General features: G+C 37.8%; 1 protein-coding gene across 1 annotated transcript in view; it reads right to left on the bottom strand.

Moving 5' to 3' along the window:
• gria1a (glutamate receptor, ionotropic, AMPA 1a) overlaps positions 1 to 21,745 on the bottom strand; it is a 95,019-nt gene extending 73,274 nt beyond the window's left edge. The window contains exons 1-3 of the mRNA XM_027135729.2: positions 21,474 to 21,745; positions 21,141 to 21,275; positions 4,008 to 4,247 (exon numbers count right to left, since the gene is read on the bottom strand). Coding sequence (XP_026991530.2) covers positions 4,008 to 4,247; positions 21,141 to 21,275; positions 21,474 to 21,555 — 457 coding nt within the window. The 5' untranslated portion in view covers positions 21,556 to 21,745. The remainder of the gene's footprint in view (positions 1 to 4,007; positions 4,248 to 21,140; positions 21,276 to 21,473) is intronic.
• Positions 21,746 to 22,195: the final 450 nt, after the last annotated feature.

Raw genomic sequence — 22,195 nt, 5'->3', positions numbered from 1 at the left:
ATTCTGGAACAACAAAACAGACCACATCACCTATTTCAATTGCTCCAGTATCCAATGTTTATGCTCCCGAGCAAATGAAATAATATTTTCTAATTAGTCTCACCAATACATGATGTTCAAATTTCAATCTAAGGGATTATCTTTATGAAGAATGAGGCTCATTCCACCAGTATAGTTCCAGAGACTTGTAGAGTATAGTAAACATGCAGTGACTCTCTTCTGTCAACAAACGACATAACCAACTTTATATTGCTGTTGATTTTTTTTTTAACTAAAAATATACTGTCACCTCAAGAAGTGTTGGAACAGCAAGGACAACTCTTTTATTTTTGCCATAACAATGAAGGCATTTGACATTTGTGTTAGCTTAGAACATGGCCTTGGTGGCAGGCCACCCTCTTTCCTGGTAAGTAAAAGTATGCAAGTATAAGGCTTGCAATAACGCCATAGCTGGCAACACATTGACATCACCAAACTTTTGTATTCCCTTCATTTGCCATGCTGTTCTAAACTGGTACCTCAGATTTGTCAAGGTATTGTTAGTTATTGTGGGCTTTCTCCTTTTCTCACAAATGCTGCTCAGTTAGGGCTTGATCTGGTGAGTGACCTAGCCAGCCTAAAACTTTCCAGTTATTTCTAGTGATGAAATCCTTTGGCAGTGTTGGCAGTGTGTTTGGGGTCATTGTCCTGCTCTATGAAGAAGTTAGTCCCAATTGGAATGCATGTCTTGTAAATTGGCATCTATACACTTCTGAATTCATTCTCTGTTATCATGAGTAACAACATGAATAAAGCTTAGTGGTACAATACCTATTCCAGAAGCAGCCATGCAAGCCCAAACCATGACACTGTCTCCATTAGGTTTGGATAAAAAGCTTTATGTTTTGGATCATGGGCATATCCTCTATGCCTCAACAATTTAGCATTTCCATTTCTTTGGTAGAGGTTAGTTTTTTTCCAGGACTTCTGTGGCTCCTCTTTGTATTTGTTTGTAAATTCTGTTTTCTTAATTGCTGGTAGACAGTTCTATTGTCTTCTCATTGGTTTATTCTTTTTAACAAAAAATGCCAGTCTTCACAGGAAAAACCCAGGGTTAACTAACTAAGATGTGATATTCAGACCTATTCAATGTTCTAATAGACATCTAACAGGGCGTACCTGGGCAACAAGAAACACCTGTCCATCACATGTTCCAAATATTTCGATAACTTGAGAGATGGGTGGCTTAAAAAAAAGTGCCTAAATGTTCTAAGTTTTTAAAACATCTAGATAGAAATTACAGGAAATTGCATGAAATGCTTAACTTTTGTCACATATTCACCTTTTGACAGCAAAAAAAAAAATCTTTCCAATTCAATTCTATTGTCAACATAGGGAAGAAGTAGACATAAATTGAGACCATTCTCAGACTATAACAGTTTTTGTAGAGCGTAGTAATTATGCTACTAATGTAGGTATTTCTGTATCCAGCTGTTTCTTTAATTGCAAAACAGACAAACAAAAAGTATGGTTTATAAATCCAAGGACAGCGAGAGAAGCTGCACTGAGCAGAATTCAGTGAAGAACCAGCAAAGCATATTTCAGTGTAAATAATCCGTCTCAATTATTTAAGCATGATTAAAATGTTCTTTAATATACAGATTTGTGTAGCAATTCAGCTTCATTTCAAACACAAGATTAAAGCAAGTAAAGCCACGTAACACAATTCAGATCTTCACCCGGTAAGGCAGTCAATAATGAAAATACAGTGAGGTGCAATTTAACTTTGGTTAGATAATTCTACAACCAATAATTTAGCATATTGTGTATATAATATACTTAATATACTATTAGGTTTGAGCTTTGTATAAGAACTTGCACAAGACAAAACTTTATTTTTGCATTTACCATTTCTGGTTCTACTTCAATAAATAAATGAAATATATAAAATAATATTGAAAATAATATCGAAAATATGTCATTTCAATATAATAACTAAAAATATTTATTTCAGCCTTTATTTGCTATATTAGATTTTCTCTGAGTATATATTTCCCCATTGGCACACTCTGCAACTCTGTATATGGCATGACTCCCAGTGTGAACAGCACATCCATGCTGGTTTTTAGCACTATCAATGTGTATCATGTTTTGGTATGAGCCTTGCACTTGTCTTGTCACTGATTTATTACCAGTTTGTCCCTTAAATTTACTTATGTTTTTTGTATTAATTTCTTATCTGTTTGCCTATTTATACGACTATTTATATCTTTGTGCGACCTAGTTTTGGTGCAAGGTCAGAATTATCTAAATTACTGTTTCCCTGTTTTTTCCTGTTGTCATAGAATTTATACTGTAGTTACTTTCTAGTCTTGACCAGACTTTGTGCTTTTGTTGAATGACTATAGATGCTTTTTTATGTTACATGTATTGACCGATGATTTGATATGATTTTTGTTTTGCCCAAAATAAGCTGCATGCTATGACGCACTGTCAGGTGTAATTCCTCGCTAGACTATTTTTTTCCCTTGATGAGCTGCTCTATATATGTTTGTCTTGTTGTCATGATAATTGTCAGTCATTATTTGATATAATGTTGCATGTAAGCTGGGAGGGTGGATGCTTTTCGGTTAAGTCCACACATTTTATATTCGATTTAGGCAAAGGCTTTGTGATGTTGTCTTTATGGCATTTTGTTTCAACCTTGTTGGTATGCATTCTGACTTGGTGAAATACTTTGTTGAAAGATTTAGCCTCCTGTTCCATCCATTTCTTTTCCAGCAAAATGCTGACACCGCATAATGCTGCCACCCACATATTTTACAGGTGGAATAGTTTTCTTCAAATTACTAGTGAGGACTGTTACCCATCAACTCCTGCATATCAAATCAAATGCACCCGAGTCACATTAATGTCTAATAAAGAACTATTTAAGTTCTGTTTCTTAGTTTTGACACATTGACATTATATTCATGTTTTCCTATGTTCATGTTCTTAGTGTTTGTTTTTGTGTTGCATCGATTAAACCTTATCTGCATTTGCTATAACATTTAAGTTTGGTAAACTTGTCAAAACACATGCAGCCTCACAGCTTCTCCAAAATCGTGCAAGCCAGAAGCCATGTTCTGGTCTCTCAAGCCATGTTCAAGCCAAAGTCATCAAGCCATAGGGCAACCTTACACACTATGCTCAAACCAGAGGTTAAAAGTCAAACCCATGGTCCATGGTGACCATGGCCTTCACTCCACCCCCTGGCCTATCTATGGTTGTCACTCTGACTAACTGCTCAGCACCACTTTGAGACATTTATGGCATTTGACATTTATAGAGAGAAGTCACATGTACATTACATTCTTTCTTCGCATATCAGAGCGGGGTCAGAGCGCAGGGTCAGCACCCCTATACAGGCACCCATATAACTATATGTTACCTAACAGCCCTTTTCCTAAATTTCTGATTATAACAACAACCCTAATTTCTGATTATAATACCTTGCTAGAGGCATCTAAAAGTCAGTTTCTAGATCCTTCCAGACCTCTTAAGGTCAACATGATGTGTCCAAACGTTTTACCCACTGGATTTTATAATTGTTTCATGAACTGCTGTTACATGGGTATTCTATTAAAAAAGAAAAAAAGGCATGAGAAGATTATCGATAATCGAAGTTTCAGAAAACAAATCAGTAGTGTAACAGTAGGAAATGTGGAATTGCACTATAATATATGCCAATGTGCATGTTATAGTAGGCTATGATAAAAAAAAATTACATCACATTACATTACTATTTAGAAAACAGTGTTTAGTAGCCAAAATAAAGCTTTCTTTTTCTAGTTACTATGGCAACCTTGAAGTGCCTGGACTATATCTTGCCTATCTCTATCTCTATATCTGAAACACCCTTATTAAAACCCAGCTAAGCCCACATAGGAATTCTTGCAAACTTTTAATACAATTTTTAATCTAAATTCTAATACTTTTAGGTACAAAATTTAAATCTTGAACTTCAATGATTCTAACTATATTCCCACCTGTATCGGAGCTATACATGTAGACAAACTTGGTCCACTTGTAATGTTCAATGACCCCAACCAAGGCGTCCTGCAACTCGGGCCGCAGTTGAATCACAAATTGGTTGGAGGTTTCAATGGGGAAGCTGGGAGTCACAAAACAGACGTGCAGTGCACCACAAAATGACATCAGCATGCTCACCGTCTTCCTGTCGTACACACCAATGATGGCATACACTCCTTTTGCAAACTGTGAACAAACTGCAACATAAAAAGATAAGATAAATGTTAATTTATGCAGAATTAAAAAAGCATTTTCAAACATTTTGCAATGTTAAACGACAAAAGACAAAAGCAATACATAAAAATAATCTTGGTACTGACATTCATTTATTCAAAAGTCATTGCAGTAGGAAAAAAATAAATGAAAATGCAATAATGTGGCTGTCCATTCATTGCGAATTGGCTCATGCTGAGTGCTTATGGGGGCTGGGTGTCTCATGAAGAATGCTAATCAATACACTCCACTAATCCTAAATACCACAACCCCTGCTTCAAAAGTGTAGCAAAATAGCCACCATCTGTTTTGTCAACACTTTCAAGGTTTACCAGGATTCTCCAACAGGTTAATTTTGAAACTGGCAATACTTCCCTTGCTGCTGTCTGTGCCCTGGTTAGAATTTTCTTCTTATTGTATCCATAAGCCTCATATTTCACTACCTGTTTCAAACAGATTGAAATAAAAGTCAGTTTTCTGTTGAAAGCCCAGGGTTCAGAAGGAGATGCCTGAGGGAGTACTGGGGGCACAGGGAACACTGGCATGGCTGTCACCCAGCAAACAGGCTGAGCCACTACTATGTGGCACACAAGCAGGAGAAAATTGGCATCCATGCCTAGGATACCGGCAAATGCCTATGTGTAGTACCATCAGTGAGCTTCTTGTGCACTAAATTTGATACAGGCATCTGAGTAAACTGAACCACTTTACACATATAGCAGTAAGGGCAGAGTAACAGAGGAAATTTGTTTTAGCCCTCCAATCTATCTATCCTACTTTTCCATAAATATTTTACCATGCAACAGAAATGAGCAAAAAAATGTTGGTCAAAGGAGCATTTTAAATTACCTTAAATAATATTTTATATGTAGTGTTTCACAAAGCTGTTAAACATGTACCTGATCACAACTATCACTATAATTCTGCTTGGAGCGAAAGAGAGAAAATGAGACTAAAAGAGGTGGAGTCTGCCTCCCCCCTGATTTATCTATTAGTGAAGACATATGGCACATCAGATCAGTTTCCACGCATTACTATATGCCATCTGTGCCATGTAGGGTCACTTTTTAACCACAAAATACCAACTGCTTTATCCATTGAACAAGCAACATGTATCAGTTTATCCTTCAGTTACTACACAAATATGTAGTTTTATGTAAGGCTTGATAATTATATACTTACATAATTACATAATTAAGGCTTGTTCAGGAATTACAGACACACCCAGTAAAAGTACATACCATGGTAGGTTCAACGTTCCTTATCTGACACTGATTGAGCTTTCATCTATGAAAACTTCTCAAATAGCTAATATTGTTCTAAAGCATAGACTACAAACATGTTGTTTATACAAACAAATTTAAAAAAAAAATTAACAAAAACATGGTATTTCAGTGACAAGAAAAACTTGGCCACCCAGGGTCAAGGTATAAACAACAGTGAGGTTGGAAGCTGTTGAAGCAATAGGATAGGAGACAAACTAACATCAGGTACATGACTCCAGCCTTGCCAGCACTGGCCCTAAAAGTCAAAGGCATGCCATTTCCCGTCACAGCTTCTGCCAAACCATTAAGATTATTGATAATGTTTCTAAGCTTAATAGTTTTTCCATCTATAGCTGTGAGACCACTGCTCTTTGGCCATTCTGACCTGATTTCTTGTGTTCTGATTTAATGAGACACAGCAGAGAGGTAATTATTAAACCTTCTGAGTCTAGCCTATTAGAACTTGGCTAACTTTAGCTACATGTGCTCTGTAGCCCATCAGAGCTGCCATGGTGATGCTCCGGCTGGCATTTTGTTATGCCCATTGAGCAGACTTTTATTCCTCTCAATAGCAGATCTGCAAATCTCGGGAGCTTTAGCTTGCTCTCTCTGTTTGCTCCCTGTTTGCCAGTGATGCATGTTAAGTTTAGGGTTTGTACTGCTCCCACAAATTGCATTTCTTGAGGCCATGCATCTGTGATATGCCAATCTGTTCTTTCTCTGCATTCCATTGTATTCATTTCATCTACAAGAAAAGATATATTCAGCTGCCAGTTTGTAAAAAAAAAAATCCAATGATTTTCAAAAAGAGACTCTCAGAAGATTTTGGAAGTTAAGTAATATTGGACTATTTTTCCATTTCACTTCTTTTCTCTTTCCATTCTTTTATTTCCATGCATGTGGGATTTATTTGAAGCTCCAGGTAGTTTCGCATCATCTGTTTTGTTTTTCACGCTGATGGAGACATGTATCTGCCTTTGAATAAAGATGCTTTGCATGGTTTCAGCTAAGTGGCTCCACCAAGAATATGTATTACCTTTTTGCACATTTTCTGCTCTTGTAACTGCTCACATAGAAAAAAAAAACACTCACTCATTCGAAGCCTTGATATGACTTAGCTACACACATACATACAAACTCATGGGGGTTGCATGTCATTACACTACAAAGATGACATAGTGTCTTATGTATTTTTTCCACCATGGAGGAAAGCTGATTTTGAGGAAAATTGGGTTGTAGCTGCCTCTCTACATTACTACGATAAAAAAAAAGCGGTGTTATTTGTGTAGTAACACCCTTTAGTTCAGGAGTTATTGACTCGGGAAACTCGAATCTGTCAATATGCGGCCAACTTTACTCAAGTTCCCCTATTTACATATCTATCAGACACGGATTAAGATCACTAATTTGGATCTCTTTTGGTGTCCACTTCACTACTGTCTGCCTAGTGTCTGATGCTAGGTAGGTGGGTTAATATGGGTTTGTAATAGCAGATTTGGTTGTAAATAATTTTATTGTTATAAACTTCCAAATTACACTAGGTCATCTTACTGTATCCAAAAGACAGATATTGCTGCTGAATTGACAGTTGTAAGACACAATGTGCCTTAAGTATTGGAAAAGTCATGCAAGACTGGTGACTTTGATAAATTTCTTTAAACCTGCAAATATCTGTCTTTTGGATACAGTGAGATGACCTAGTGAAATCTGAAAGTTTATAACAATAAAATTATTTACAATTTACAACCAAATCGGCTATTAGAAACCCATATTAACCCACTTACCTACAGTAGCATCAGACAATAGGCAGACAGTAGTGTAGTGGACACAAAAAGAGATCCAAATTAGTGATCTTGATCCGTGTCTGTTAGATATGTAAGTAGGGGAAACCTTCCTTCACCTTCCTCGGTGAAATAGAGAATACATTTCTTCATCCATAGTCCGACACTAGTGTGGTTTACAGCACCACTTTGGGCCGTATACGCACTGTTAAATGTGTTAAACGTGTTAAGCATCTCTTCATTTCTTAAAATTGCAGCAAATAAGTTTATCGCTGACTCAGTCATTCTGCCTAAAGTACAAGTAAAGTAAGATATCAGGTACGTTTTGATGACGTCACGATTCATTCAATATATTCAGACTCTACATTCAATATATTCAGACTTTTCATTCAATATATTCAGAATCCATTCAATATATTCAGACTTTTCATCCAATTCTCTCATGAATAATTTCCTAAACGGCATGCCATAATTAATATATATATATATATATATATATATATATATATATATATATATATATATATATATATATATATATATATATACACACAAACTTTTCAACATATGACCAGTATGTCAGGTTCAAGAGACAGGAACTCAATGCAGATCAGATCCAATGGGCCATTGCTGGTTAAATAATTCAAGGAAGCTGAGCGTTGTGGTAAACTCTTCCTTGCAATGCATCGTCCACATTCCTTCACATACTGTTCCACATCTTTGTTCATGTGTGGCCAGTAAAATCGATCTTTACAAAGTTCCGTTGTCTTTTCTATTCCCAGGTGACCTGACTCGTCATGAAGGGAATGTAACACCTGCACCCGATATTTTCCTGGCAGAATTAGCTGCTGTCTCTCCTTTCCGTTGGAAATTTTGGTAATTCTGAATAAGAGATTGTGTCGAATTTGCTCCTTGTTACCGTAAAAGAGTCTCCAGATGATTAGAACTCTTTGTTGCAATAAGTGTATTTCCTTTGTCCACTTCCTGTTTCAATGGTCTAATGATGGAGTCTTTCTCTTGTGCTAGCATCAATTTGGAGTTTGTCAACTGCTCCTTGTGTCCTATTTCCAACTGCACAGGACAAACATATATGAAATGAATTACATTTGGAGGAGCCCCCAACTGATCCACCAACCTGCCACCAGATTCTTCGGAGTGGTAAGTATCATCAAGCTGCCAGATGGCCCTAACCCCCGATCGTGGAAGGTCTACCCATTCTTGAGATGTTTTTATTGGATAGCGGGACAAGGCATCTGCATCCATGTTGAGACGCCTGGGCTTGTATTGAAGGCTAAAATTATAAATGGCTAAGACAGCCAGCCTCTAATGTCCTGTAGCACTAAGTTTAGCGCTGGTCAAAACATAAGTGAGGGGGGTGTTATCGGTCCGGACGGTGAACTTTGCCCCATACAAATAATCATAGAATTCATCCACAATAGCCCACTTGAGAGCCAGAAACTGATGGATTGGATAGTGACTTTCGGCCACACTCAGTTCTCACTATGGCGGAGTAGTTTTTAACAAATCGTCTGTAGAACCCACAAAATCCTAGAAAGGCTCTTAACAACCTTAAATCATGCGTCATCTTACAATCTGAAACAGCGTTCACTTTCTAAGGATCAGGAGCTATCCCTGTAGCAGATACAATGTGTCCCACTTATCTATGGACACCTTGAGCCTGTATACTTCCAGCCGATCCAACACTTTCAGCAGCCTCTCCTCATGCTCTTCAAGTATGGCCAAAGACAATGAGGTCATCAAGATAAGCAATGACCTGGAGAAGATGCATATCTCTAACAGCTCTCTCCATTAGCCGCTGAAATGTGGCTGGGGTCCCAGTGATCCCCTGCGGCATGCAGTCAAACTGATAAAAACTTAGAGGACCGATGAATGCTATTTTTTCTTTGTCCTCATCGGCCATCTCAATTTGATAATAGCCGCTACACAAATCCAATACAGAAAACCATCTGCTTCCAAAAAGAGAGTATCATCCATTCTGGGAGTGGTGTATTGATCAGGGATTGTTCGAGCATTCAATGTCTGATAATCGATGCACATATGAATGGCTCCATTCTTCTTCCGTGCAATAACTATTGGGGAGGCATGACTCCTGGATTCTGTTATGATGCATGCAGCCAACAGTTCTTTTATGTGATGCCTGACGTCATCAATATCTGGGGGGGAAATATGCCTAGATCGCTCAATAAATGGATGACAATCACTTAGTCGGATATTATGCTTCACACCTTTGGCACGTCCAACATTCCACTCCTCAATGGAAAACATGTTTCCACGTTCCACTAGTTTCTCTCTAAGCCTTTTTCCCCAATCAACAGGAATACAGAAGTTGAATCTCCAAAGTTGAATACTTTAGGATCTAAACTTTTTGGATGCTGGAGCATCTGGGGTAACTGTAACGGTGTCAGTTGGAAAGACTTTAGGGTTAAACTGTGTCTGAGGGGATACTAATGTCTTTGGAGGTCGCATTGTGGAACAGCACTCTGAAGTTATTCACATTAATGGCAAAAGAAGACAGAATGGTCGGAGGAATCAACAGTCCAGCTGGAAGCTGACTCTCCACAGGGGTTTCCACAAGAAAATATTTTTTCTCATTGGCTTCTCACTATCCACTTTGCACACTGCATACCTTTCACTATTTGAAGGACAGCGGTCCTCTCCACTTGACTTGTCCCTCAGCTGTCTCAAGAACTTCCTCTTATAAACAGAGCTGGAGGGGTGAAGGCTGAATTCTCATTGAATTTACTTGATTGACTGCATTAACATTCTGGCTGAGCAAGGTCAGACGTTTAAAAAAGCTTGCATTGGTTCCAATTATTACAGGACATTGCTGAGGGCCCTGGGGTTCAGGGCAGACCAAAGCAATAATTGAAGCATTTTCTTTCACCCCCTGATTGAAGCAGGTAGCAAAACATCAACTATGATGTATCCCTTGTATGGACAACTTGAAGAAATAAGTCCCCAGTTGGACAATCTAGTGAGTGCATGAAGTGGTTGCTGTGATAAATGTTTGGAGTACCACTGGTCAAACATGATGGTTACTTGGGACCCACTATCCAGTAAAGCTTGACAAGGACATCCATTCAACTCCATGGAAATGGTTGAGGCAGGGCCCACTAAACCTCTGGGAAGTTGACTTATCCCACATACACTACTCAAGTTGACGTCTTTTAGAGAAACAGTCTGAACTGCTGGGAGTAGTACTAGCTTCAGTCATCCAGTTCTTTTTATTCTTAGCTTTTCGAAGAGCACAAACCAACTTTTGTATTACTTGGGATGTGTTTTCAGGTGCTTAACACTTCCATCCTTAACACTTCCGTCCATCCTCACCACATTGATAACATAAGAAATCCACTTTATGCTTAACAGACGTCTCTCTATTGGTCCCGGGAACTGGCCTGGGATTTGTCAGAGCTTGTTGGGATTGATTAGAGGAGCTGATGCTTATAACTGTTAACCGTTGTTGCAGTTGCTGAACTTGCTTCTTTAACATTTGTACCTCTGATTCTTCTTGTGTATCAGGCTTTTTCTTATCCAGTTTCTTAAACAGAAACTGATTCAAGATATTCAAAAAATAATGATCGTAGCTCTTGAATCTCTGCTCAGAATCAAGTGTAGTTTCACTTTTTATTTGTATAGGGTTCACAGATGCCTTAATTTTATGATGGTCAGCTTCATTCTCTTCAGCTTCTTTGATTTCATTTAGCAGTGCTAAAAAGTGGGTGGCTGTTCTCTATTCTCAGTCTTAACTACAAAAGCATCAGATCAGTCTCAACTGCACCTCGGATCAGCTGTTCAAGTCTGTTCTGTCAGTCATCTTGGGAGTCAATCCTCCTTTTCTTACAATTTAGATAAGGATTTTTCAGATATCAGATAAAGAAAGAAAATCAGATAAAGCTTCCCCAGGGGATTGACGTAAGAGAGGAAAGGCAAAGTAGAGGTCTTCCCCTGACTCAGAAGTTCCAAATGTGTTTTCTAATGCCTCCAAGTATTGAGAAGCACTTTCCGCAGGAGTTGACAATCGAACAGCTTTGATGATGTCAAGGGCTGGTCCTTTCAAACTCTCCATAATCCTCCTTCATTCATTCATCAGCCATTAGGCAGGCTTGTTCTATCCAATTTTCTGTTCTTTCCTTTACAGCCGAGGTTGGAATAATGCCTGAAAGGATACGCAATCGTCGGTAGGCATTGGTTTCACCTAGAGGTTTTGTGGTCTTCTCCAGAAACTCACCCACCGCACGTATAATGGACTCAGGGGAAGCAGCACTAGAATGGGATGGAGCAAATAATGCCTGTATGTCAGTCATAGTTTGTCTGTCAGCAGTTAGGAATGTTTCTAATTTTTTGGAAAACTCAGAAGTGGAAATGTCAAAAGGCCCCACTATCGCTTTCCATGCCTCTTCTCCATGAGGTAGCAACAGTTCAGCTGGAACACAGGTGGGGTCAGTGACCTCCTGACACTCACATAATATCAAAAGAGTACCAAGACAGGGCCCCAAGACAGGGTTTTTACAGTTTGCACAGTATCTTCAATGTATGACACTTCAGTGGTTGCAGGTACTCCTTACATCAATATAGCATGAGCCTCCTCAATTTCTGCCTCCTTACACCACTTGGAGAGCTCAGCAAATAAAAGAGGGTTACTTTCATAGGCCATGCTTGAACCGGAGGCAGATGTTTATCAGTCAACTTATATGAGCTCAAAGGGTAACTTAGCTCTTACTCACTGTGTATTTTGTCCTTTTACAGGATTAAGGAAGGAAAGATCCACGTACGGGCCACCATTTTATGTAACGCCCCCTACCCTTAACCTTCAATTAGGGGGAGCTGCGAGTTCTAACTTTGTTCCTCGACTGGGATATTACTCTCCTTCCTATTGCACTTTTGTCTACTGATAAGGTTAGTTAGCCTATTTATGCACTAACTGCAGTAAATTATCACCAAACTAACTTCATCAACTCAAAAGGTAAGTAAACTTATGATTAAATTATTTATGTACAAAAGGAAATATTGAAATACTTTCAAGAACATAAACATTAGCATTAAACACCAAAACTAATACATAATAGAATACGTAATATCAGAATTGACAGAATTCATGGTACTCCAAACCACATCTGAGGTAGTCACAACTGGTCCATGAATTCCTCCCAGTCACATCCTCAAATAAACTAAACGCAATGTTGGACTGTTGGAAAGCAGACAGATAGACCGCTATTTTGTGCTCAGTCACGAAAATTAGCGTAGCTTCGGGCTGCGCTGTGCAGCAGACTCAGAAGAAACAACTCATACACTTTACTCTTGTACAGATTATATGCACAAATCAAATAAATAAAAGTAGTAATAACACTTGCTCCACCAAATACAGATGCTTTGACCCACTTTGTCAGTGGTTATTTACTCTATATTAGCCTTAAAACTAGCAGGAACAAAAACAACACACCTCTCACATCGATCGGCAGTTCTAAACTCAACCCCTTTATCCAATCAGAATTCTCAGTATACCTGCAGAGGTGGGAAAAGGTCCAATGACAAAAAAATTAACAAACTTGCTAGGCAAAGACACGCTTTGAGTCAGTGCATTACTAACAAACCTTATACATGCAGTAACTCTTAAAGGAGAAGTGCACGATTATTTTATCAGTATACTTAATATAACCCTAGCTGGGCTACGCACGCACGCACGCACACACACACACACACACACGCACACACACGCACGCACACGCACGCACACACGCACATATATATATCGTTCTGTAGTGGCCAAAAAGAAATCAGATATGAACTCAGATATGGCCAAAAAAGTCAATAAGTAAGAGCATTCCATTGGAAAATTACTGCAGTGATGTCTAAGTTATTTAACCCTATCTCATGCAGTGATTAGCATTTCTTAAACAACCATGCCTGCATCAAGCAAAGAAATAACTATGGAGATTGCTGAAACTACTGTAAAGATAGAGGTGAAGTGGTAAGAACTTTTCCAAAACACTATAAATCCATTTTAATAGTTTTTATGAAAATTACTTTTTTTTTACCTAGACCAACACATTTTGTTTATATTCAATTTATCCTGTTAAAATGGTCTGTTGGCTCAGTCTGAACATGTTAAACAGTGATTGTTAAATGAAACAACAATTTTGTTGAATATAAATTCAAAGTTTCTTTTTATTTTTTTCCAAAACGCTATAAATCCATCCTTTATTTAAATATTTTTTTTAATAGAAAGAGACATACACCAAGTACAACTTCCAAATAAAATAAATAGTAACATAAAATATATAGTAAAAAAATAAATATTTTCAATTTCAGGTTTCAATATTGTCCACCACATAAAACAAATAATTTAAAAATAACACATATACAAACAACACTAATTAAATAAATAGACAACAATGTTAACAATACATTCCAATCACTTAGTAACGCATTTAAGCTATACTGTACAAAATGTAACGATAGTAATGATAACAATATTCAACAGGCAACTTAATACTGTACATAAAATAAAGTAAATAAAGTAATACATTCAAAGATAAAAACACTCATTTTGAAGACTGCGCACAAACAAACATCTCTCTCCTCAGACTGCCGCCATGTTGGATTGCGTCGAGCGCTCACCGAATTCTGATTGGTCGAGAGGATATATAGCGTTTAGGCAAAATACAGGTTTGGTGCTTATCACAATTTGGAAAGAAACTGCATCTTGCAGTACATTTTAAACAAAGAAATATAGCGTTTTGGCATGACACATTGATGGAGCAGTATATAGGATCATGACACAGCAAAATGACATGACAAACTCATTTTTTTAAATTTTGGCGTTTATCGTGTTTTGGAAAAGAGCTCTTCATTTCCACCACCACAATGCATATTGAGTGAGAACTCATAGGATTGGGACAAAGCAGCTCTGTAGGGTTAAGAAAACTACTTGTCAGTGAGCCTAATATGTTAGACTATTGAGAATCTTTTGGGATGTGCTGGTGAAGACTTGCAGCGATCCGTCTTTCCCATCATCATTACAAGATCTTGGTGAGAAAGTAATGCAATTCTGGATGGAAATAAACATTCCAAAAGTTTATGAAACAATTCTGAATTTGTGCCTTAATCAAAACAAAACTAGCTGCATCTTATACATAGTAAAGCAATCAAATATACACTGTAAACCTAAAGGTTTATGGACCATCAGACCCAAACTGATGCCACAAAGTTTTACGCATACTACTGTATAGGATGCCCTTGTATGCTGTACCATTGCAAATTACCTTTATTCAACCTAAGTGGTTTAAACATTCTCCAGCATGACAGTGCCCCTATGCACAATACCCCTGTGTAGGGGTCCAATGAGAAGACATGGTTTGCCAAAGCTTGAGTGGCCTACAGAGAGCTTTGACCTCAACCCAGCTGAACTTTGGCAAGAACTAGAACCCTGCTTGCCTAACAACTATGCCTGACCTCACTATTAATCTTGTGGTTCAATAGACAATTCCCCACATTCACATTCCAGATTTTAGAGAAAAACTGTCCTAGTAGAGTAAAGGTTATTATAACGAGGTGACTGTAAATCTGGAATGGGGTGTTCAATATGCACATATAATTATTAATGGAAAAAGATGAATTTAAGCCAAAAAGTTTATAAAGGCCAACATTTAATTGTCAAATCTAACACTTTTAAAAATGAGAATTTTTGATAAATAATTAGACTTAATAATTATTTTTTAATTTTACTCATTTTATTAATCATTGCCAAAGATGATTTCATGATTTCTCCAATAAAACAATAAAACAATATTTTGGAATTCATTTGGAATACTTATTATATTGTAGTCTGACCAAGCCATGATCCAGATCCATTGATGTTTGTTTTATTTTGTTAAATATTAATTTTGTGATTATATTACTGTCTAATAAGATTGGATTGCACTTGGGTTGTAGACACACACACACACACACACACACACACACACACACACACACACACACACACACACACACACACAAATGTGTATGTAATGCCTACCATTTTGCTTAGCAAAGCAGAAACAATTTTCCATTTACTGTATGTGTAAAAGCGGCGACAAATACATAATGATGCAAGGGTATTAATAAAGAAAGCTGAATATTCATTGCTGAGTAAAAAGTTAGATGCAGAGATAGCATAGCATAACAAAACATAAGAATGCTACTTAATGGCTAATTAAGCTAGAGCTAGACCCCTGTCTGCTAACAGCAAATATCAGCTACCCACAGCAGGCTCACCCCTTCATGATCTAACAGAGAAGACAGCAGCTCTGTATCACAGAAAGCATTAGGCACATTTAATAATACATATATACTATAATCTACAGTGCTGAAGGTTAAAGACTCAGGCACATATTTTCCTATAGTGAAGGCTGCCAGGAGCAATGCGTGTCCTCATTATCAGAAGAAGAGTCTACTCAAGCTATGTGGGCCAGGCACTTTATGAGCTCTTAATTGGGCTACTTGAATGATTTCACATGGCACCATGTCAAGTAGTCTTTTGGACTAGATAAGAGAAGCTGAGCCAGTCTAAATTACTGATGAATTACCTTGTTCCACTGTAGTAGTACACATGTGCACGTGTTTGTGTGTTTATGTGTGTCTGTGTGTGTCTGAGTGTGTGCGTGCATGGGGTGGAGGGCTTGGGGTGGTATTTCGCTCTGTTACATATATTATTTGTTGTCAGTGCAGTTGTCAAGCAGCAAATCCCTGCAGTTTTGTTCTCCTCTTTTAAACTGTTTGATCCTGTGTTTTATTTTATTAAAGAATACACCAGAGGCAAAAAAAAAAACTACAGCTGTCATGTTGCACAAGCAGGGACAACAGAAAATTCTTTTGAATCTCATTAATGTAATAGGTGGTACAAAGAAAAAGACCTTTCAAAGATTAATTTGACAGCACTTTTCCCTTGCTTAAAACACACAGATTCAACATCTCAGCCTGTAGCTGTAACAAAAGAAGCAGCTATGAAAACTTTATGCTCTAAACCCATCTGACATTCTACTGACAGCAGATCAACCATCTTCACTGATTTATGAAAGTAGAGTGGAAACAGAGCCTATCCTGGGAACACTGGGCACAATGAGGGAATTCAGGAGGGGACACCAGTTCGTAGCAGGTGTCATGCACACATTCACATGCTCATTCACACATAGGGGAATTTAGAGACACCAATAAACTCACACCATATATTTGTGAGCTCACTGGAACTGGAGAATATTCATGTAGACAGGGAAAATATGTAAAACTCCACACATTAACCTAAGGTGTGAGGTAGCAATGCTAACACAACATAACCACTGTTGATCAGAAATGAATTTTGTCAATTACAGTCTTATTTCAATGATGGTGTACTATATTTCAGCAGCTCTGCTGCAGGTTTCAATATTTTTTTTACTGGCCACATTGTTAGATACAGTACAACTACCTTATGTACATGAAATTATACCTCATCTTTTTGCCATACAGTATTTATCCATTTATGAAAGTCTAATCACAGCTGTAGGAAGGGAATGGGGTTTGTAGGACTTTTCTCAACTCAGCCCTGACATTAACTCCACTGCAACATCCAATAAGACGCCAGTACGTATATGGACCTACCACCCAAATTATGTCTGGTCAGGGGTAGCCCTGTGGTGTTGAGGGAGAAAGAAAAACTGCAGTTTTGCTACAGTTAGTCCTTTCACATCTACAAAGTTGATAGTGTACCTAATAAAAGTACCTAATAAAATGATAATTGAAGGAAGGTGTGTGGTACACTGTACAAAATACAAAGTAATTTCATAAGAATGCATCATTAAGGCTGTAACAATACAGAATATTACAGTACATCACTTAAATCAAAACAAGGTTGTCAATTCTATACCTCAGTGTATCTTTGGGGTTTTTTACACCTGGTCACTTCATGCGTTTTCTGTGATCCGATAGCTAATTGAAAAGACCAGGTGTAAATGCTCTCCGAAATGGTTTCTAGAGGGATGTAAATCTGATCGACCAAACCACTTCAGGAGGTTGTTCAAGCCACATACATCAGCGCTAAACTCCTCCCAAACGGAAGTATGTCACTCGCAGGTGACTCGCGAGTCATGCATCGTGCCAGAAACAAATATATTTTCCCACCAGCGCTGGCTCCGATCTTTCAACCAGGTGTCTCGTTGGGTCTTAAAATGCACTGCTGCCGCCAGCGAAGATGCAGCAAACAGTAAATGCTGTTTTTTTTGTAGCAACCACATACACCAAAAGCGTGTTCCATTTCAATTACCCCGGAATTGAGGTAAAATATATTTGCATTTTGGGCGGGAGTAGAAAGATCAGATTGATATCTGATTCGACAAGACGCATTTATGTGGCCTAATGTAAATGGAACAGTTTTAACAAATCAGATAGCTATTGGATCAGAGAAACCATATGAAGTGACCTGGTGTAAAAAGGCCCAAATTGTAAAAAAAAACTGCATAAAAGAAAATTATTATGTTTTAAAAATCCCTTATATAAAAATCACCCTTATATTAACTGAGATGTAATAAACAAATAAAGAAGGACACACTCCTCAATTCTGAAAAGATCAAATCAGAAAAGTCTACCAAGGTTTAAAAAATATGCTTCCCTCTAATTATGCTACTTTTCAGAAGCTAATAGTATACTAGTTGGCATAACTCTGTTCTTGAAAGTCTAGATCTTCGGTTCTTGTATAATATACACACTGGACAATTAAAAATTGCACACTAATATGCCAGTGCACTGACTTTAGCCTTGATTACAGTATGAATTTTTCATGCCATCATTACGACAACCTTATTATATTTCACAACATTTATTTCTAATGTTGATTTGTTATGGTGTGATTTCAACAAGAGTCTCTGAATGCACTCTGATCTGTCTTAACCTTATTTCAGTGATTTCAGGAATCTACCTGAGTTTTCTTTGTTTGAGGCTGGCCAATAACTTGCCCCTTCTGAAATGTATTTTCCAAAATGATGGGATACATCTTCTTACATGATTATTTAAGAAATTAGAAGCTGCTGCACCAGTCTGTGTTAAAAGAAATCTGTAATCATTGTATTCATGATGTTAGATATTGGTAGAAAAACAAATTTAAAATAGAGATTACCATGACTGAGTTTAATAATACATCATGTTTGTTTTTATTTTTTCAAACATAAACCCATTGCACTACTGTGTTTATTGTAACATATAGACTGATCAAAATCCCTTTGGGCCAGATGCACTAAGCTGTTTTCATGTCTAATTGGACCTTTTTCTGCACAAAAAACTTTGCATGTTTTGAATGAAATGAACAAGTCTTAATTTACAGTACTTTCTCCCATCATGTATATTCACATGACAAAAGATATAAAAAGTGCGATGTTGAAATATAAAAAGGATGGGGAACTACAAAGTGCAACTGCTTACATATTCATCAAAAACTTAAGTAATTACTGTATATGTTACCATGTTTTCCCACATAATTTGGCTATTTTTGAACAGCCATTTTCAATATGTCAGGATCACATGAATCGATTTTCATTACCAACGAATTCAATATATTAAACAGAATTTTTCTGCGGGGGGCACGGTGGCTTAGTGGGTAGCACATTCGCCTCATACCTCCAGGGTCGGGGTTCGATTCCCGCCTCCGCCTTGTGTGTGTGGAGTCTGCATGTTCTCCCCGTGCCTCGGGGGTTTCCTCCGGGTACTCCGGTTTCCTCCCCCAGTCCAAAGACATGCATGGTAGGTTGATTGGCATCTCTGGAAAATTGTCCGTAGTGTGTGAATGTGTGAGTGAATGAGAGTGTGTGTGTGCCCTGCGATGGGTTGGCACTCCGTCCAGGGTGTATCCTGCCTTGATGCCCAATGACGCCTGGGATAGGCACAGGCTCCCCGTGACCGGAGTAGTTCGGATAAAGCGGTAGTGAGTGAGTGAGTGAGTGAGAATTTTTCTGCCCTTTGGCAGTTTTGCCATGTTGTAGAATCAGTCAACCTTAACCTGTTTAATTGCACACTTTCTGTGACTTTAGCCACTTTATTTTGTTATTTTGTAAAATAAAAAATAGTAATTAAATTGTATATCAACTACAAACCCAAAACCATGTATCAAACCCAAGACGCAGGGTTGTTTCAGTTACAGTTTGGTGATTTCTGTGAATGTGACGGCAACTCAGATCTGCACGTTTTTCAGATAGTAAAGTAACCTGGGCTCGAATCACACTCAGATTCGGACAGCAGAAAACAAACCAAGTGTGAAAACCACCTTAATTATAGATGCACTGTGACTCTAGCTACATCAAGTCACAGTGCCCCACCTGATGTACGACATACATAAAGTACTGTATCAGTACTGATTGTATTGTAGTGCATTTGCATACTTGTATTTTTTAGTAGCTTTTTAATGATGAATCTATTTCTGATTTTTATTCACTCACACATAGTTACACACACATGCACACACGTGCACACACACACACACACACACACACACACACACACACACACACACACACACACACACACACAGAGAGAGATTCTCTCTGACTCATGTTTTTTTTGTATCGAAAAATTGCTATATTTAAATAAGAAATACAAAAACTCAAAATAAATTATTCTGACCACAAAGCAACATCTTCACTTTACTGAAAGACATGAATTGTTTTACCATTAACAGCCGATAGCCTAATAAACAATTCACGATGATACACATTACATTTGTGTGTGGATGAGAAAAGTGTATAGGTTATACTATATAAGTAGCAATACAAAAAATGTTCGCTAGATGCCCATTGTTAAAAAGTTTTTTGATTTTTTTTAGGGCCAAGGGTAATAAAAGACAGGCAAGATACCTTCTTTTAAACTAGCTATTGTATACAAAACTGTAGACCTGTTGTGCTTCTCCAGTAAAAGATGAATGTAACCAATACACCATTGGCTGATAAAGGTCTGTTACGAACTACATGTCTGAACTAAATCTGAGCATCTCATATGCATTATAGCGACAACAGCAGTTCGATTTTACCTTGTCAAAAACGCCAAAACTGTCTGCACCCAAATACCTGCAATATTTATCATAAATAAAATGACTTGTGGACATGCAAAGTGGCTAAACAGGCCTATTAAAACACCGGGAATAAAGAACTAAATGTTTGACTGGTTTGATTTTTTTTTTAAACTGTTCTTTATAATAATCGCCTATATGCAAAACAGGCCTACGTTTTTTTTTTTGTCCGCTTCACTGAGCGCAGCCCAGATAATGCAGTGGCATCTGCAGTCTGACTTCGACATGTCAAAAGCGCCCAAATTCGAATTGCGACATAATCAAATCGATTTAAATATATGACTGCACGTCCTGCCTTCCATGGTATCATTCAAACTCCAAACAGATTCGCAACAGGATGAATATTTAGACTGTAGTTTTAGAACCGTATATATATATATATATATATATATATATATATATATATATATATATATATATATATATATATATATATATATATATAACCACCTCAAAACAGTCACATATGACATTTACGTATGTACATCGTCCATTTCACTAGACTTGCCTTATTCCAAAGCTTTAGCTGAAGACTACACATTGATCAGTCGTTTCCATTCACTATACAAATTTCACTCACAACAGATAACATGAGCGTAGGCAACAGTGATATAAGCTAAACTTTTGAAGCGCAGTGTTTAATTTTTTCTAACGCTCATCTTTAAAAAAAAGAAAAGAAAGGAAAAGGACAGAAAGTGTGAACATTTCAAGTCTATTCGCGTCTGTTTCCATGGTCATACTTACAGGCATAAGTCATGGAGAAGCTGTTGCCCATCTTCACCATATCTACTTGAGGTACCAGTTTGGGAATGTCCTGATGGTGCGAAAGCGCAAATCGGAACACTTCATATTCGTGCGACTCGGCAGGGAATAATCCTCCTGTGTTAAAATAGACGAGAAAAATGTAAGCGATCATGCGTAATAGGTAAAATCCTAACGTATAAGTGACATCGCCGTTGTTGTTCGTGTGCATGAAATGGAGTAACATTGATCAGCTTTTAGAAGAGCAATCGTAATCACAAACTGTCCATTTTAAGCACTTTGAGCACCTACAGGTGACTATTTCCGTGCACCCACCTATGTTGATGTTACTTGGAAAACTCGAACCAAGGCAGAGTCCGATAACGCTGGTGCAGAGCAGAGTGATGCTTCGTTGCATATTTTTTCCTTTTGCATTTGCGTGAAGAAACAAAGCCAAATTCCCAGCATGGGTATAGCACGATGGTTCCGTATGAAATCTGCCCGGATGTTCTAAGACAAAACCAACACCGAGTGACCGAGCTCTCCTTGCTCGTGCCTGCTACTGACGTCTTTTGTGTTTGTGTGTGTGTGTGTGTGTGTGTGTGTGTGTGTGTGTGTGTGTGTGTGTGTGTGTGTGTGTGTGTGTGTGCGAGAGAGAGAGAGAGAGAGAGAGAGAGAGAGAGAGAGAGAGAGAGAGAGAGAGAGAGCGTGCGTTCCGTTATTCTGGGCTGTTACTGTATGTATGGCTCTGCCTGCCAGCTACAAGAACGATTAATGCTGAAGCCCATCTCCGGGGTATCCTACTCCATAGTCACACCATTAATTGGTCGTCTATTTCTTTAGGAAATATACTTATATATATCTAACGCTTTATATTTGATATTTGATAATTGTGTGAAAATGATTCTTATCTACTGTAAGGTTTTTTTCCTTTTTTTTCACTGAATATGTGAGAAACAATATATACAACAAAATTTTAAATATAAACAAAAAATTGGTGTAGTAAAAATTACTGTTGGTAATCCTTGTTGCAACAAAACATAGATTTACAGCATTTG

This window comes from Tachysurus fulvidraco, chromosome 17 (assembly GCF_022655615.1).
Source record: "Tachysurus fulvidraco isolate hzauxx_2018 chromosome 17, HZAU_PFXX_2.0, whole genome shotgun sequence".
Lineage (NCBI taxonomy): Eukaryota > Metazoa > Chordata > Actinopteri > Siluriformes > Bagridae > Tachysurus > Tachysurus fulvidraco.
Note: the sequence above shows the minus strand (reverse complement) of the source record. Positions and strands in the feature narration are given on the sequence as shown.